Genomic DNA, 17306 nt, shown 5'->3' with positions numbered 1-17306 from the left:
GGGTAATTCCAAAAAAAGAGAAGAAATAGTTGCTAGTTTGATAAGATTAAAAAGAATGATTACGATTGGCTAATTTTTATTCCTTATCAAAGATAAAGCTATTATATAAATAGTTGTCCCTCTCTTTCTACCTTGTTTTCGTTTTGCTTTCTTTTTCTTTTCTTCATGGATTTTGTTGTATTTAGTGGTGGAACTGCTTGTAATCATATATTAAAAGCATTTCATAAATTATCAAATAATGAAGTCAATTACGTGCTTGGTATTAGTGATAATGGTGGATCCACTGTAAATTATTACATAATAAACAATAAACACAACAATAACAACGATAATTAGAGTGAATTATTAAGAGTATTGGGTGGACCTAGTGTAGGAGATTTAAGATCAAGATTAATCAAATTGATGGATTTAATTGATGAAAGAGAAAATCAAGAAATGATTGCTATTAAAAACTTACTAAGTTATCGATTACCTATTCATTCTCAAGTGCGTGATGAATGGTCTCTTATATTAGAAGGCAGACACAAGTAAATGTAATTGAATGACAATAACGACATGAGCTTATTTGTATGATAGATTGTGGAATCACATCTCAATAGAAAAAAGAGAAACCATTCGAGGCTTTCTTACATTGTTTGATATGGAAATATTGAAAAGAGCCCACAAACGATTTAATTTCTGTCACGGCAGCATTGGCAATTTCCTATTGACAGGTGCACGGCTATTTACTGGCTCATTGGAAGCAGCCCTGTTCTTGTTTGCCTCCATCACAGGTGTACCTGGATTAGTTACGCCTGTAATCAACACCAACCAAACAGCCACCATTGCCGCTACATTAATGAATGGATCTACCCTTGTCGGTCAATGTGAAATATCCCATCCTTCTACATCTTCACCTATCAGACGCAAAAATCCAATTGATCTCTTTAGTCCAGATGAACAAGAAGAAGAAAGTAATACAAATCTGTTCTTTTCAAAGAAATGTGAAAATTTATCCTCACCTATTCAACGCATCTATTATATTAACGAATATGGAAAGGAAATCTATCCAGTACCTAATCCCAAGGTGATCAGCCAACTTTCTTCTCGACATACTCTTATTTATTCCATTGGCTCACTATATACCTCTCTTATTCCTTGCTTGGTTTTGCGCGGAATTGGAAACGCTATTGCTCAATCACAAACACTCAAACACAAGATTTTCTTGTTGAACGGTTCTCAAGATCGTGAGACACACGGATACAGTGCACTTGATTTCATTGGGGCGATCACGCACGCACTTCATGAAAGTCAACGGATCGATGCACGTCGTACGTTTTATGATCAACCAGCGATAACTCAAATGGACACGCCACCTTCCTCTTATCCACCTTTTCCAGATCACTTATTTTATCCTAGTCCAGTCTCTGCCTTCATAACACACATGGTTTACTTGAAAAATACGACGATTCAAGTCGATGTGGCGGCGATTGAAAGATTAGGTATTCAGTGTGTGCCGGTTGAAAGTTCATTTTCTGAATCGGGAGATCCCATTTATAATGAATCCATTTTAACTCTTGCCATTGAAAAAATCCTTTTATGTAAATAATTAAACAAGCTCATACCCTACACTTTATTCCGAAATTATTAGTCTACTTTTGAGAGAAAAAAAAATTCATCCAAATAAAATAGAAAATATGGTGCAAAAGTAAAAATAAATTTAGCAAAAAAATAGGTGCAAAAGATAGAATAAGAGTAATAATAATAGTAACGAGTATATATCATAAAATAAAGAAATTAGTATTATAGAAAGTAGATAATACATCAATAACATGAAACTTACCAATAACTCGAAACCTACATTCAATGATCAAAGGTGCAACAACTGAATGTTAGTAAACAAAATATCAAATCATTTAAATTCAAGCTTATTCTTACACTACACGAATTCTTTTCTTGTAGATGCACGAATATTTTGTATAATTATCATACTTTTGGTACAAGCCTAATTTTGTAATCTGTGGGTGAAACAGTGCCACCTCCATCTACAAAAGTATCTAAATCTGGATATACTTTTTTGCCGTCCACTAAAATAGGCTCCACTGTGCATTGACTTAACAATCGGACCAAAAGATTAAAGAGTTCGTTTTCAGCTAAATAAATACCAGGACAAATACGTCGACCCCAACCGAACGAAAAGAGCTCGCGTTGCTGAATGGCACTATTGCTAGAGGCATAGATCGATCGTGTATCATTGAGGTACCGTTCAGGTTGAAAAAGATGTGGATCAGTGAAAAAATCGGGATCATGATTACTTGAATGGCCGTTGTTGAATAAAATGGTATCCTTGGGTATCACATAATCTCCATAAACAACTATCCAAAGCATTACAGAAAGCTCTCCTCTCTCATCATTTACTTACTATCTTCAGTTACTTTATGAGGAAGACCGATATGAGCAGAGGACCGATATCGAAGAGATTCTTTGATAAATGCAACTAAATAAGGTAACTGATGTCGATCTTCAAATAAAGGCAATCGATTTTGCGACTGAACAAACATGTCCAAGTTCTCGATCACTTTCTTTTGATGCTCAGGATATCGACAAAGAAGGGCCATAGTCCATGCCATAGCTAATGAAGTTGTATCTACACTGGCCACAACCAGCTCATCTTCTATAGATCAGTCTCTTGCCTATTTGAACTGCTTATAAACTTACTGGTAAGGACAAGAATATTTTGCTCGTCAATGCCTAGGGATTCCTTAATCTCATCTAGTTTATTGATTAAACAAGGCTGCTTATTTTCACGTGCCATTTTAATCAAACGTCTATAAAGAGGCCGACTTTGATTATTTACAAAGTTCACCATTTTCTTTTTACTTTTCAGTAGAAAATCCACAAAAGCAAACGCAGGCAAAAAGGACTGGATGTCTCTCGTGGCACCCACAAACTCAAACGTATTTTCCATGTTACCAATCACCTCTCGATAAATAGGGTCAGTGGTCGATTGAGCACCATGGAGGCCAAATATGGTGGCTATGGCAACATTAAGACCCATCAGTCGCGTATAACTTAAAGGACTGATCTCTTCCTGCTGCATCATCAACTTCACACCTAACGCAGTTTCTCGTTCTAGGATGGGTTGTAAGGTATCGACTGACTTTGGTGAAAGGATATTTAGAACGGCTGTTCTTGTATTCTTCCAAGATTTACCATAATCTGCAAAGATGACGCCCCTAGAAAGCTGTTGGTCTCTTTTGTCACACTTTTCTTACCTTACCTGTTGCCTTCGCCGTGCACACCATTACCAAATGTAACATAAGGTCGTCCTGATGTAGACGTACCACGCGTCACAAAGATATCATGAGCCAAAACTGGATGACTGATAAACATCCAATTTTGTACACCCATCTTGATACGAAAGATGGGACCTAGTTTTCGATGCCATTCTGTGATCTGAGCACTTGGATTGGATATCAGTAAAGGTAAATGGCCTACAAAAAAAAATCATAAACATCAATCTTTTGCAAGCATCCGAGGATTACCAAAGTAAAAGTATTCGCCTTCAGGTGTAGGAATTTCTTTGATTCCCGTGCTTTCTCTTTTCTTGTTTCTTCTTTTCAAGATAAACCATGTGGCTGCTACTGTTAAAATAGCACTACTCAAAATAGTAGTTGTTTGCTTTCTGTCCAGCTTTTCAATCAGTTTTTGCAAATCCATGAAAAAAAGAAAGAAAGAAAGAAAAGATTTTATCGTCATTGCGCACAATTTATTTTGTGTTCGAACATACCAGTTTGACAAAAAAATCCCGATGTTCGTGTTCTTTGTAGGAACTTGAAACTGCATACGGCGCTTCAGGGCTTTTATTCCTTTTTACAGTGAGCATTTGAAACATCAAAACAAAACTCTACAAAAAAAAGGTGATTTACAAGTCCTTTTCTTTTTAGAACATCCAGCTGAAAACAGAACAAAAGCTGGTTATGCAAATCTGTTACTGTATATCAGCCAAGTTTTGTCAAAAACACACAAGAGCTTTTTCATTTATACTTTACACAATATGCAGTCCGGCTTATGGAATTTGGCGTTTTCTCAAAGATAATTGGCCTAAAGTCATAAATAAATGTCCGCTTTAGAAAAAAAAATGTCACGAGTTTAGATTATTTCTTTCACAACTTGCCCATCTTACAGTTGCCGGAGTGGAAGGTGGAGATGAGGTGGTAAAGGCTCTTTCACGCCACGCTTTATTTTCAGATTTAATATATAATAATTTTTTTTTCTAAGTCCTCTTTCTTCAGATCTTTGAAGCGCCCTAAGCATTTTTTCTTGTTTCTATTGGGAGGGGAAGAGTAACGAAGAAATCCAGTTAAACGTTGAAGGGTGGGCAACCATCTCATCGGAACCTGAAACGGAGGCAACTGTAAGATTGGAAGGCATACTTGTTCCAATCCTTGTTGCCTCCGTTTCAGGTTCCGATGAGATGGTATTGTTTTCCGTTGCAGAAAAAATGGTGTTGTTTATGGACTGGCTTTCTTGAAATTTATTAAACGGTTTGAAGTAATACTTCTCGAAGGTGTTTGATTGGTTTGACCAGTTTGCATGTTTCTTCACCTGTTCAATATTATGTCCATGTATTACTGCCCAAGTGCTTGCTGCTGCTCTCAGTGAGTGTGCTTTGTGGATACTTGTGTCAATGTCTGCGTCTTGCATCACTTGTTGTATCCATGATGCGATGGTTGCTGGGCTAATAGATCTGATTTGATCTACACAAATGTCGTACAGGTAAAAGACAAAGCGAAGGCCAATTTTCCTGAGAGGTTCTAAGGCATATTTCATAATTTTCGAGAAAATCCTTGGAGCTATATTCAATCTAAATGCGAGTGATCGGTATATGTAGATTATTCCTTGATGTAAGAACGTCAAAAAATCTTTTGAGCTCTCGTGAATTGGTACAACTACATACGCATCCTTTAAATCGATCTTGCATATGTAATCGTCTTTCTCTATCATCTCTCTTAGCGTTGGAACTTCCTCCATCTTGAAATGGTGACATTGTATGTACTGATTCAATTTCGTACAATCTAATATTGGTCTGCATTCGGTTGGTTTTTAGATAGCAAAAAGTTCGACAGGTAACTTTTGTCTTGAGAAGGTGACCGTTCTACAATCCCTGAACAGAGAAACTTCTGTGCTGCTTCGTTCACAGCCATCTGTTCTTCTTGTGTGAATTTCATTGGCGTGTACCTCCATGGGCGAGGTGTTCGATTCCATTGAGGTTGGTAGCCTTGAGTGATCACTGAAACCGGCCATTGATGTAGAGCCTGTTGCCTCCATTCATGTGAAAATTATTGGAAACGTTCCCCTGGTAAAACACCATCTTCTGGTACTCTGTAATGTACCGTTGCCTTAGGGGAAGACACTAATGGCTTTGTTTGTTTTATTGAGGTTGATTCGGAGTTTGGGATTCCGCTTGTGTGGTTCCCCTGCTCCTTCCAAAAAAAGACTTTTGGAAGCTTCCTCTTCCAACTGCATTTCTGAGCATGGACTGTTCATATCTTGCTCGCAATATTTTATCCACATCTTGCTTGTCCAAGGCCAATGATTTGTCGCTTTGAGGTTCTTCTTCCAGGCGTTTAACACTGTCTGGGAATCTGAGCGCCTTGATCACCATTGACCTAACCTCAGTTTTTGTTGTCCTGCTCGTAGCATACGAGTAGACCGCCGGTTGTCTGACCCCTTCCATGATATGGAGAAATTGTTCTTCATTTCCCCTGTTTCCAGAAAGCGTTGGCTTTCTTCATAAAGGCCTGTTGCTGCTCTTCCGGTGGTGATGAGACGGTCGTCTCCCTTGTATATTGCATTGGTTCCTTGCAAGGCATCCACAGTCCTTCTTTTGAGTTCCCTGTGGAATTCCTTGTTAAAAAATCTCGCTGTTGGTCCACTCTTCTCCTTCATACTTGGGAAGACTCTTGGTGAACTCTTTGATGTTCTTTTGTAGATGGGTTGTGGAACTGTTCTCCAACTCGTCCAAGACCTCATTTGGGAGTTCCGTGTAATTTCCCCTGATTTATCCCGACTGAATTTTCTTGACATTTCTTCGATATTTTGTTCGACTTGTTCTCTGGTAAAGAGTTGTTCATTCGACATAATTACTACCACGGTGCGCGGCGCGAAAAAGATCTGAAGAAAGAGGACTTAGAAATTTCTTTTTTTTATTATACGTTTAAATAATACTTTTATTGGATGACTTAAATGAGCACGCGGTGTCTCAGGACACCATAATTGCCCAAGCCAGATCAAATGGGTCGTGAAAGAAGCTAAAAAATCCCTTATGGGAGCAAGGGCAAAAAAAAAGAAAAGGATAGAGGGGGAGTAAGAAGTAACTTGTGAATAAATCACTGTTTGAAAATGGACCACAAGAAAGGAAGTCATACCATAAAATAAAAGTAGAACTCAAGTCGGTTTGACTGGAAAGAGCTCATTAAGTACAACGCTAGCTATAATGCCTTTGTCAACGAAAAAGCGAGCAACAGCGCGCTGAACAGGGCCTTTGAGGCGACGGATAGCAAGAATTACGCGTTGAGTGAAGACGCTCCATGCGGCACACTCCTTTTCACCTTGATTGAAGTCGTCATAGTAAGGGTTCCGAAGGTTGTTTGGATTCATAGGATCGTAATCATCATGTATGGGGATTTCAAATTTTTCTAATTGAGAGCGGACTTCAGCTTCATAGTCGTTATGGAGGAGGAGGGCAACAAGATGACGGTCGGGATAGTGAATGTCTAGGACACGATTGCTGTTGATATGCAATCGTCGAAGTAAGGAACGTATTTGACGAATGGGAAGGCGGCGTTGTATAGGGAGATAAAGGTATTTAAACCCTTGATTGGTGGAAGGGGGACTGAAAGTGCGAGCTGCAGCCGTTTGGCTGGGAAGTGGTGGAGCATATTTAGGTTTGGAAGCTTTTTGGAGGGGAGCGGATTCAAGCTCTGGAGGTGGGGGACGTTTGGTAGGTGGTTTAAGTTGCAGTGACGAAGGGGAAGCAGGTGGACGGGGAACGGTAGCAATAGGGACGCGCTTAGGCACAGTGGTGGATGGTGACTGAGATAACCGTTTAAGAAGGGAGGCGTTTTGTTGCTGTAGTCGATTGATTTCGGCCTTGGCTGCAGCAAGTTCTGCTTGTAACTGCTTTACAGTAGGCATGTTCAGGTCTGGTGTTGTGAATACCTTTCCAAATAAGGCAAAAATCTATAGAAAGTGATGGAAAGCGGAAAGAAGTTCTTTTTTTATTATACGTTTAAAGTTGATTTTTATTTATAAAATTAATGACCATTTTGAGCGTATGATGTCTAATATAGCATCGTTTTCGCCCTGTTCAGATCAATAAAAATTTAATGGAAACTAAAAACCCCTTTGGGGATCAAGGGTAAAAAAGATATGGGAGGGAGAGTGAAGGAAACAAGTGAATGTCACTAGTGAAGGGAAGAGGGTAGCCAATCGAGGAATCTTTGCCCTGGTTGAAATGGCGGTGGCGGTTGGTCTTTATGATGGAATAGGTACGATTAAAGAATATTTTTATTTTTTTATTTAAATAACCCAATTGAGCACATAATCACTACTGGGATTGAATTGCCCGGGTCAGATCAAAAAAGGGAGATAGAGCGAAAAACCTTTTTGATAGGCAAAAAGGAAAAAAGGAAAGGGAAGGGAAGAGGTATAAAAGAACTCTAGATATTGTCTAGGAGAGGGTTGTGATAGCTGTAAGGGGGAGCGAGATCAAAAGACTCCAAAAAATTGAGGTCTATGAGCCCAGATTGGAGAAAGTAGTTAGTGACAGCGTTGTAAAGAGGAGCCTTGAGACGGCAGAAAGCAGAACCAAGTCGTTGAAGGAACACATGTCGAGCAAGTTTAGTTTTTCTCTCAACGGATTCATTGAGAAGCGTAGGATCACGAATGATGGTGGGGCTCAGAGGGTCAAAGTCGTCACGAATAGTGATTTTGTGTTTGTACAGCTGAAAACGGAGCTCGGGTTCGAAACCCGTATGGATAAGGAAGCTGGCCACATTTCGATCTGAATATTGAATATCCAGAATGCGGCGTGTGTTAATGTGCAACTCACGAAGGTTAGCACGGAGTTGATGGATGGGGAGGCGACGGTGAATGGGAACGTGGATAAACGTGAAGCTGGAAGGAGCAGTAGGAGAGGAAAACTGCCGAACAATGGCAGCTAAACTGTGTTTGGGTTTGGAATTCGGAAGCTTAGATACCTTGGTTGTGGGAGGAGCAGCATCATTGTTGGGGGAGCGTGGACGTTTGGAGGAGGAGGGAGTAGAATCAGAAGGAGGACTGGAGTTCGCAGTTGGTGTGGGTTCAGAGGATACTTGCTTCCGCAAAGAAGCGTTTTCCTGTTGCAACTGGTGTATCTTGGCATTAGCGATTGCGAGTTCATTTTGTAATCGTTGAATGGTTTGAAGGTGGGTGGACATGATGAATTATTTCCTTAAAAGGAAAAATTTATCAAAAGTGTTGGGGAAGCGAAAGAGTTCTGATGGAATAGGTGCACTCTTTTCAGAAATTATTCGCCAAACTTTTGAAAAAATTAGCTGAATTTAAAAAATACAATTAGCCATTTTCTTGAGACAATCTTAGCCAAAAAATAAAAATCCTTTTAGCCAAATTCAGCATACAAGTTAGCTAAATTATGCTAATTAAGTATAATTCTTTTTTTTATTAAATATGTTTTCTATTTAAGCAATCTTCAAACCTTGTCATGGAATATCTACAAAATCCTTTAAGATCACTCAAAAGAATACTATTGCATGCATCACGTATTCTTGAGGATAATGTTTCTTCTTGCAAGAGTTCTTCTCTTTTCATTTTGCTCTTACAAACAGACCAAAACTGCTCAATAGGATTTAGCTCAGGGGAATATGGAGGAAGATATACACAACCATATCCCCGTCTATTAATCTCTTTTTCAATGTCAGCATTCTTATGAATAGGCGCGTTATCCATTACTATGTAGCAACCTTTGAACTCCTCGTGCTTGTCTAAAATATCTATTGTGTCGCATATAAAATTAAAATAGTGGCCTGTGACAGTACCACCTCTACTCTGAGTGTTGATTACAGCTTTACCGCCTCCTGCCTTTCTCTTCTTGTTTTGATTAACAGCTCTTGGCTTTCTCACTTTCACATTGATAACTCCATATGGAGAAATTGCCCCAAGTATGGTCGTAGTCTTAGCTTTTGTCTTGGGTATAACTACTTCGGCACGACTACCTATCTTAGACCAAGCTACAGTTCTTTTCATATTGATATGAAAAGCAGCTTCATCGATAAATATACAGTTACTGAGATAGTCCATATCAGTCTCCATCCATCTTTTAACTCATTCATATCTTCTTTGGATGTTCTCAGATGAGTTTCTTTCCACTGAATGGAAGTGCGCCTTCTTCAAGCTGATTCTACATTTTCATTTTATGAAATTGTATACAGCAGTTTTAGAAATGCTCAGGTCCATAAATTGAGCTGATAAACCGTCCATTATTTCATCTAATGTCAACGATGGCTTCTTATCAATGTAATCAACTAAAAATACCCTGTGTTCCTCGCCTAAAGATGGTGGTCTTCCAACAGGGTTTTTAGCAGTTTTTCGCTGAATAATGTCTTGTGGATCTTTTTGGTCTCTATCGTACCAGCCCTGGGCAGTCCGCGTAGGCATGCCTAGCTTCCTTGCGGCTTCAGCTACTTTCAGACCCTTTTCATAAACTAGCTCAAAAAAATACTCTTTATCTTCGTCCGAGTACTTTCTGTAAGCACGTTTTCCTTTCCCTGTTGAATGAGCCTCGACTAGTAATTCACCAGCGCTCTCAACTTTTTCTTCTTTTTTTATAACCTGCTTCTCAGGAGGCTTTAAGTCGATGTATTGATCATAATTCGTAACGCTGTCTAGTGGATAAGTTTCATCGTCAACCTCCATTTCAGTAATCACTGCTTCTTCATTCTCTCCCACAATATTTCCAAAGCCGTCTTCATATACAAAAGTACTCATAGCTAAGAACTAAACAAAGTAAAAAGAAACAGTAAAGAAAGCGTACTACGAAATGGCTAATTCATATGCTGAATTTGACTAAAAGGATTTTTATTTTTTGGCTAAGATTGTCTCAAGAAAATGGGTAATTGTATTTTTTAAATTCAGCTAATTTTTTCAAAAGTTTGGCGAATAATTTCTGAAAAGAGTGTAGTCAAGTTCATAAAGTATAGTACAGATGACCGGCCAACGAATAAACCATGGAGAGGCGGAGTGAGATGAACATGGTATTCTGTTTGGTAATCTGTTGAGAAGGAACGATAGAGGATCTTGGACTGTTTCTGGCATTTGTAAGCGGTGGTGCATATCGAGACATCTTACTGCATGTTGTTTTGTAAGCATCTGTGTAGGATGTCTTGGACAGGGTTCTAGTTTGCCACCTGGTAGCCAGCCAAGACGCCAGCGTACACATCTATTTCTTTCTGTTTTTGTCATTAGTAGCCAAAGGATCTTTCTTTATTATACAGTCACACCAAATTAATTTTGGGACAAAAAATCGAAACAAAATTTTGAAAAAGTATGGCATGTAAGTCCAAGACCAATTAATACCTGTGAACCTAAGCTTAGGATTTCAAGTTTTGAGAAAAAAAAGATTCACATGTTTATTTTAAGAATATTTTCATAAAATGATTCTCAGTATTCTGTTGCGCCGCCTTTAGCTTTGATAACTGCTTCACACCGTCTCTTCATGCTTCGAACTAATCGGTCCGCAAACTCATCATCCATTCTTTCCCGCTCTTCTCGTAGAGCCACCTTCAATTGCTCCAAATTCTTGATCGACGATCTTTTTCTTTCAATTCGCCTTTCAAGAGCATTCCAAACATGCTCAATGGGGTTTAAATCAGGGCTTTGAGCAGGCCAGTACTCAAACCCCCTGATTTGGTGGGTCTCCTTCCACCATCGAGCATAACCACCTGTATGACAGGAAGCACCATCCTCTTGGAAGATAAAATCCCTCTCCTGATGCGCCATGACATTCGTAAACCAAGGATGGAATCTATTGGCCAAAGTATTGATATATGTTTCTTGGTCTACGGAACTGGTATCAATAATTTCTAAAGGTCCGAAACCTCCTCCCCAAAAACATCCTCAAACCATAGCACCACCGCCACCCCATTTGACTGTAGATATTATATTTCTTTCATCATAACGCTCTCCTTCCTTCCTGAGCACTCTTTTTCCGCGTTTACTGCCTTCTACACAAAAGCGCGACTCATCAGACCAAATAACGCTTCTCCATTGGTCTTCCGTCCAATTGAGGTGTTCCTTCGCCCAGCGAAGCCTACTTTTGCGATGTCTTGCAGTCAATCTAGGCTTGTGAGCTGCTCTGTACGATTTGAAGTCAAGTCGATCCACGTACGATCGAAGGGTTTCTATGCTAACAAAAACATCCAGCTTTGTTAATTCCACATTTATTTTTTAAAATGAGGCAAAAGGATCCTCTCTAATTATCCTCTTCAAATGCCTTTCAGTTCTTTCATTTATTTTCAATGGTCGCCCAATTTGCCTGTGAGGTAAAGGGCTACCATAGTCATCAATCCTGGCTTTTATATTTTGTACAGTGGACTTGTTCAAGCCAACAAGTTCTGCAATCTCTCTAATCGTATGATGTGTTCTAAGAAGATAAAAACTCCCCATGCTTTACTTTCTTTTGTTTCATTTTCAGATATAATTAAAGGTCGTGTGCAGTCTGTAGAGATTCTAGCTGACATGCTTTTTTTAATGAATTGATGGATGAGAAAAAGATAACTTTATTTTGTTATGAGGTTAAAATTTTCCTCAATAAATTTCCTTGTCCCATAATTAATTTGGGGTGACTGTATATACGTATAGTATTTTTTTTTTTTCTTTTATTTTTTGACTTCTTTCACTTTTGCTTCATGTGACCTCTTTACTCGCTACTATTGTCACATTATCAAGTGCAATCAGACATCTCTTATGTTAGCTAGTCAAAGTGTTGCGCAGCAATTAAATCTTTGCTCTTTTGTTGCTATTAGACTTGGGTTTCTTGGTTTCCATTCCAACATTGCGTTAAGTGTGGAATTGCGGGACTATCACTGTAGTGGTGGCAGATCCGGTTCACAATCCATTTACCTTTCGCGTTGGCTTGGTTTGAACCTCGTGGTATTTTTGCATATTAAGTGTGGAATTGCGGGACTATCACTGTAGTGGTGGCAGATCCGGTTCACAATCCATTTACCTTTTATCAATCATTATCCGGGTTTAATCAAGAAGATATGTCTATGCCATCAAAAATCAAGTAATTGCTGTACTGCTTTGATTAGCTTTGCCGGTCTAGGTAAATATAAAAAGATAGATACTATAAAGTAGAAAAAAAAACAAGAGATGCTTTAAATATATGTTTATATTTTTAGATTACAAAGAAGAGCTTTTCTTTATCAAGTGCAATCAGACATCTCTTATGTTAGCTAGTCAAAGTGTTGCGCAGCAATTGAATCTTTGCTCTTTTGTTGCTATTAGACTTGGGTTTCTTGGTTTCCATTCCAACATTGCGTTAAGTGTGGAATTGCGGGACTATCACTGTAGTGGTGGCAGATCCGGTTCACAATCCATTTACCTTTCGCGTTGGCTTGGTTTGAACCTCGTGGTATTTTTGCATATTAAGTGTGGAATTGCGGGACTATCACTGTAGTGGTGGCAGATCCGGTTCACAATCCATTTACCTTTTATCAATCATTATCCGGGTTTAATCAAGAAGATATGTCTATGCCATCAAAAATCAAGTAATTGCTGTACTGCTTTGATTAGCTTTGCCGGTCTAGGTAAATATAAAAAGATAGATACTATAAAGTAGAAAAAAAAAACAAGAGATGCTTTAAATATATGTTTATATTTTTAGATTGCAAAGAAGAGCTTTTCTTTATCAAAGCTATCAGATCAGAGTTTTGTGCAGCAGTTACCTTCTGGCCCCTTTGTAGTCTCTAAATGCATACCCTTCTCTAGGCTTTCACTCCAGGACGGTAGAAAATTCACCACAGCTGTGAATATAAACTCCTTCTAATTACTGGCCTTTTCCTGAGAAGCATTATAACTCATTAATGCGGTATGATTTTTCTGGATCGAAACCTAAATCAATAGTAGATTACTTTTATTGAAGCGATAAATATTAAAAAGTACCAATAAAGGAAAAATAAAGACATAATATTTTTATTACAGAACTGCTATAGCACCAGCATATTTGTATAGCTACAATGCTGAATATTGAAAAAAGGAAGAAAGAATAAGCTTGAGATTATAGGTGACGACCTAGCATTAGATGGTATTTTTATGATTTGATTTCCCTATTTAACTATTCGTGAAAATTTACATATCTCTAATTTTGAGGTTGCATAACAAGTTGCTTATAGCATTAGTACGCATATGTACAGCCAATTCAAAAAGGAGCTAAAAGTACCAACTTAAAAGTAGACCTGTGATTCTCTCTTGCGAAATTGACCTACTTCTTCAAAAGTATGGAGACATGAAAAGCCACATGCTTTAACTTACGATTACTGCTTCATAAATATATTAAAAAAAAAGTAGGCAGATTTTATTTTACATCTGAGCATTATTGATGATGGCGAATAATGCGATTAAAATCATGCGAATTAAAGCAGGATGCTTTCGATATTGAGCCGATAGTAGGGCCATTAATACTAACAAGACCAAGATTTTCTTTAATTAGTTCTTTCTGGGTCAGTTGTGTATTTAAAACATCGTCCTAAATACACACAATAAACATACAGTTAGCATGATTGTAATATAGATATCCTTCATGTTGTCGATTACATACAAACAATGTTGCTAATAATTCCAAGTACTGAATCATTTCAAGCCTATCGTTCCAATTGGTGGGGAGCTTGGCCGAGCGCTTCTCAACGAACTTCCAATGCGATTCGTTAAATAAAGACAGTTCCGACAGTGTTACCTGCGTCTTTATTATTTGCACGGAGTAAACTTTCAGCTTCTTGAATGTATCCAATGATGCATTCTTGTAATGAATAGCTTCTTTTTTCAATGCTGCCACTCCACATTCCAATACCTTCAACGAATCTTCAATGGTATGAGATGTATGCTCCTTTAATCGGCCACTATGAAACCAAAAAAAAGTAAATTTTTATTTTATTTTATCTTATTTGGATGTATTTTACCTTGATGACTCTACCACAATCAACTCCATGTTGTTCTGTGTTGATAATATTCCCAGAGCATCAATGTTTTTGCTAGGAGGAGCACCACGAAGATCGTAATCATAATCGACTAAGTTGAGTGTCTTGGTGGAGTGGAACTCGGTTTCGCACCTGTAATAGATATAATAGAAACGTAAGTACAACGTTTTTTTTTTTTTTTTTTTTTTACTTTTTTCTTCCATACCATTTAAATTCGATGAAACCTGTGTTTTTTGCTAAAGACAGCATGGACGGGATTATATTTTCAATGAAATATGTTCGTTCATGGTTGTTCATATATTCTGGTACAGTCTTGGCAACTAGATGGAAAGAACATAATGTATATCTTACGATATCAAGAAATGTGCACGATCGTCTGTCTAAATTATCGACGTTCTTTATCCAAAGAGTAGCATTAAATTGATCATATGGTATTTCTTCTAGCAAATAGACTAAATGGTGTAATATATTGAGCGATTTAAGAGATTTGTTTATCTGTTGATCTTCTTCGTATGTTAAATATTCAGCATTTGTTATTGGATTACTTCTTGAAAATGAAGTGCCAAAGTGAAACAGTTCTATTAAGTTTGAAATTTGAAGTCTTCTCAATTTAGGCTTATGAGGGTGTTCAACGTGTACGGATGGTGAAGACATTTGGTAATGGTTTGGGCCCTCGTCTATTTCAAATTCAGACTACACAGAAACGAAATAAATATCAAAAATAGCAAGATGCAATACATTTTTAGCTTACAGGAGTAGCATTTCTTGGGAGTGGGTTGGTCTAAATATTATCAGAGAGTGAGTACATATTTCAACTATTGATGACATAAAAACATACCAAGGTAGGATCACCATCATTGATTTGATCAGCCTGTCTTTTTCCTAACTATGAGATCGATGAGAATTCTATGAACTTGTCATATATTCTTAATACATACAGCCTTGCTGCTAATAAATGTAGCATGATTTGGGCGAACATTGATCTGACCGTGGTTGTTTAAAACATCTGACAGCTTTTCAATATTCGAGTTTTCTTGAGTTTCAGCTGGTAAATTCTGGGTTGTATTGGAAATGCCCTGAGCTATAGGGGTGATATTCTCTTGGTTGTCAAGAGGAGGCTCTCGTGCGTATATATTTAACTTCAATAGTTTCTAATATAAAATTGAGTAAAACGAGAATTAAGCTTATTGAAAAAAAAAGAAGAGCTTACCATCAATTCTTCTTCCATGCTTTTTACGTATTTCTTAAAAGACGCTTGTGTTGCTTTAATTTTGTTCAAAGCAGCTGACAAATCCAAAAGTATTTCATAAAAAGAATTATAAGAGTTGAGCTTGTCAAAATAATCAATGGCATCAATAAGCTTCCATTTTTTAGCTGGTGTAAGATAAAAATAATCAGTGTTAAATTTAGCCATTTTGTTAAATGATCTTTTAATTGTTCGAAGGAGATAAAGAAAAGAACACTCTCAATTTACCAAATATTTGAAATTCTACTCTCTTGTTTGAGGAATAAATACAAATGTTGACGAAACGAAGACCAAAATGTGATACATGCTCTCTGAGCCGCGCTTTATTTTCATAATAATATAATAAAATCTTTTTTTTTTTCATATCTTTCTAAGCTAAACTAGTGATGATAACAATAATATATATAAATTCAATTTTTTTTTCCGTTTTTTGGGAGGGTCAAGTAAAGTATAGCAAGATCACCAGAAGTATCGATACCAGGGGCGGGTATACACTGCAAATAATCGGAGAATAATAAGTCGGTAATATTCGCTTATTATACGTCGAGCTAGGATCTTAGTTGTTATCAACTTTTCTACTTTATTTATCGAATTTATACTACTTAATTAAAATAATAATAATTTTTTTTTTAATTCTTGTACTTTATCTTCTTTTCATTCGACTTTGTTACTACGCACTTGGCCTACACCGTCGTAGCTTACATGAATATCAATGAACATATCGACTCGACATCACTATCAGCTTGGGCATCAGCACTTCTCCAGCGCATCGAGCAGTTGGAAACTCGACTTTCGGATAGTCTTCTTCTTAATGGCGATCCCAATGTTGTTTATCGGGCTCCAGGGGCAGATTACACCCCTTCGGACACTATACTCGCACAGCATCCATATATCACCGAGGATTTCTTCCGCCGACCTATGGACGAGTCCCAATGGAGACGATACATCTTTGAGTGCCCAAAGAATGTGTTGCGAGACTATGACCCTCAAAAACTCAATAATGTGCAACTCTCTCACCAGGCAAAGCTTGTGGACAGCCAATTGTCGCACATCCAATATCGACTTTCCAGTATTACCCGTCCTTTGGATTGGTATACATACCAATTGCTACAAAACAAGTGGGACCCCATCACTTTACACAGGCAAACTCACGGTATTGTCACAGCGATTCATGAACTCTTGTCTGATTTGGCTTCGCATATCACTACTCTTCGCTCACAGAATGTGTATCGAGGCATTCTTGGGCGTGTGGGAGTACCTCTGGAATCCGATGAGAATTTACTTTTGGATCCTACAGTTATGGTTGAACATATCAAACTTCAACGTACTGTCCAACAAGTCACTCAACCTACGTCAAACAAAAAACGCAACAATAGGCCCCGTCCTAAACGTCCTGCGTCTGGCGATGCTCTCTCTACTTCTTTGTCCTCTACTAACGGATCATCATCACATGCTGACAATAGCAATGTTACTCAAACTTCCTCAAAGGATTTTCAGCAGCGTTACACACCAAAGAAAACCAATTAGAGATAGTGGGTGGCTGTCTCTCCTTTTTCTCTTCCACCTGGTCATCATCTTTGGACAACCAAAGAAATTCAAGACGCTGCTATTACGGTTAAGCAATATTTTTATCAGCAGATGCGTAAAAATATCCTTCTAGAAAAAATGCCTTTCGACGCGAAGCAGGAAATGAGAGTGATGAAAAATGCTAACAATGTTGAAGAAATCATTGATGATTTGAATAATGAGCAAGATGAAACACTAAACAGCGAAATTCTTACGGATACTGAGGAAGATGACTCGAGACACAATCATGTTCAACT

General features: G+C 38.0%; 9 protein-coding genes across 9 annotated transcripts; 2 read left to right on the top strand and 7 right to left on the bottom strand.

Moving 5' to 3' along the window:
- Positions 1-165: 165 nt before the first annotated feature.
- On the top strand, positions 166-1641 carry RO3G_01534 (uncharacterized protein; the record flags this gene model as incomplete). Its single annotated transcript, XM_067656125.1, has 4 exons — positions 166-285; positions 337-527; positions 577-1580; positions 1631-1641. 4 exons carry the CDS (start codon positions 166-168, stop codon positions 1639-1641), a joined length of 1326 nt encoding a protein of 441 aa, XP_067512226.1.
- Positions 1642-1965: 324 nt separating this feature from the next.
- RO3G_01533 (uncharacterized protein) lies at positions 1966-3825 on the bottom strand (the record flags this gene model as incomplete). The annotated part of the gene is made up of 7 exons (XM_067656124.1): positions 1966-2354; positions 2402-2611; positions 2698-2751; positions 2860-3215; positions 3260-3473; positions 3525-3637; positions 3770-3825. The coding sequence occupies 7 exons, from the start codon at positions 3823-3825 to the stop codon at positions 1966-1968; spliced, it is 1392 nt and encodes a 463-aa protein (XP_067512225.1).
- A 483-nt stretch (positions 3826-4308) lies between these two features.
- On the bottom strand, positions 4309-5013 carry RO3G_01532 (uncharacterized protein; the record flags this gene model as incomplete). The annotated part of the gene is made up of 1 exon (XM_067656123.1): positions 4309-5013. The coding sequence occupies one exon, from the start codon at positions 5011-5013 to the stop codon at positions 4309-4311; it is 705 nt and encodes a 234-aa protein (XP_067512224.1).
- Positions 5014-6429: 1416 nt separating this feature from the next.
- Positions 6430-7179, bottom strand: RO3G_01531 (uncharacterized protein; the record flags this gene model as incomplete). Its single annotated transcript, XM_067656122.1, has 1 exon — positions 6430-7179. The coding sequence occupies one exon, from the start codon at positions 7177-7179 to the stop codon at positions 6430-6432; it is 750 nt and encodes a 249-aa protein (XP_067512223.1).
- A 524-nt stretch (positions 7180-7703) lies between these two features.
- Positions 7704-8462, bottom strand: RO3G_01530 (uncharacterized protein; the record flags this gene model as incomplete). The annotated part of the gene is made up of 1 exon (XM_067656121.1): positions 7704-8462. One exon carries the CDS (start codon positions 8460-8462, stop codon positions 7704-7706), a length of 759 nt encoding a protein of 252 aa, XP_067512222.1.
- A 988-nt stretch (positions 8463-9450) lies between these two features.
- On the bottom strand, positions 9451-10029 carry RO3G_01529 (uncharacterized protein; the record flags this gene model as incomplete). The annotated part of the gene is made up of 1 exon (XM_067656120.1): positions 9451-10029. One exon carries the CDS (start codon positions 10027-10029, stop codon positions 9451-9453), a length of 579 nt encoding a protein of 192 aa, XP_067512221.1.
- Positions 10030-10701: 672 nt separating this feature from the next.
- Positions 10702-11780, bottom strand: RO3G_01528 (uncharacterized protein; the record flags this gene model as incomplete). Its single annotated transcript, XM_067656119.1, has 3 exons — positions 10702-11099; positions 11259-11441; positions 11714-11780. 3 exons carry the CDS (start codon positions 11778-11780, stop codon positions 10702-10704), a joined length of 648 nt encoding a protein of 215 aa, XP_067512220.1.
- A 2187-nt stretch (positions 11781-13967) lies between these two features.
- Positions 13968-15651, bottom strand: RO3G_01527 (uncharacterized protein; the record flags this gene model as incomplete). Its single annotated transcript, XM_067656118.1, has 7 exons — positions 13968-14121; positions 14220-14369; positions 14428-14930; positions 14989-15018; positions 15076-15123; positions 15176-15388; positions 15448-15651. 7 exons carry the CDS (start codon positions 15649-15651, stop codon positions 13968-13970), a joined length of 1302 nt encoding a protein of 433 aa, XP_067512219.1.
- Positions 15652-16401: 750 nt separating this feature from the next.
- On the top strand, positions 16402-17010 carry RO3G_01526 (uncharacterized protein; the record flags this gene model as incomplete). The annotated part of the gene is made up of 1 exon (XM_067656117.1): positions 16402-17010. One exon carries the CDS (start codon positions 16402-16404, stop codon positions 17008-17010), a length of 609 nt encoding a protein of 202 aa, XP_067512218.1.
- Between the last annotated feature and the right edge of the window lie 296 nt (positions 17011-17306).

Source organism: Rhizopus delemar, genomic scaffold, assembly GCF_000149305.1.
Source record: "Rhizopus delemar RA 99-880 supercont3.1 genomic scaffold, whole genome shotgun sequence".
Lineage (NCBI taxonomy): Eukaryota > Fungi > Mucoromycota > Mucoromycetes > Mucorales > Rhizopodaceae > Rhizopus > Rhizopus delemar.
Note: the sequence above shows the minus strand (reverse complement) of the source record. Positions and strands in the feature narration are given on the sequence as shown.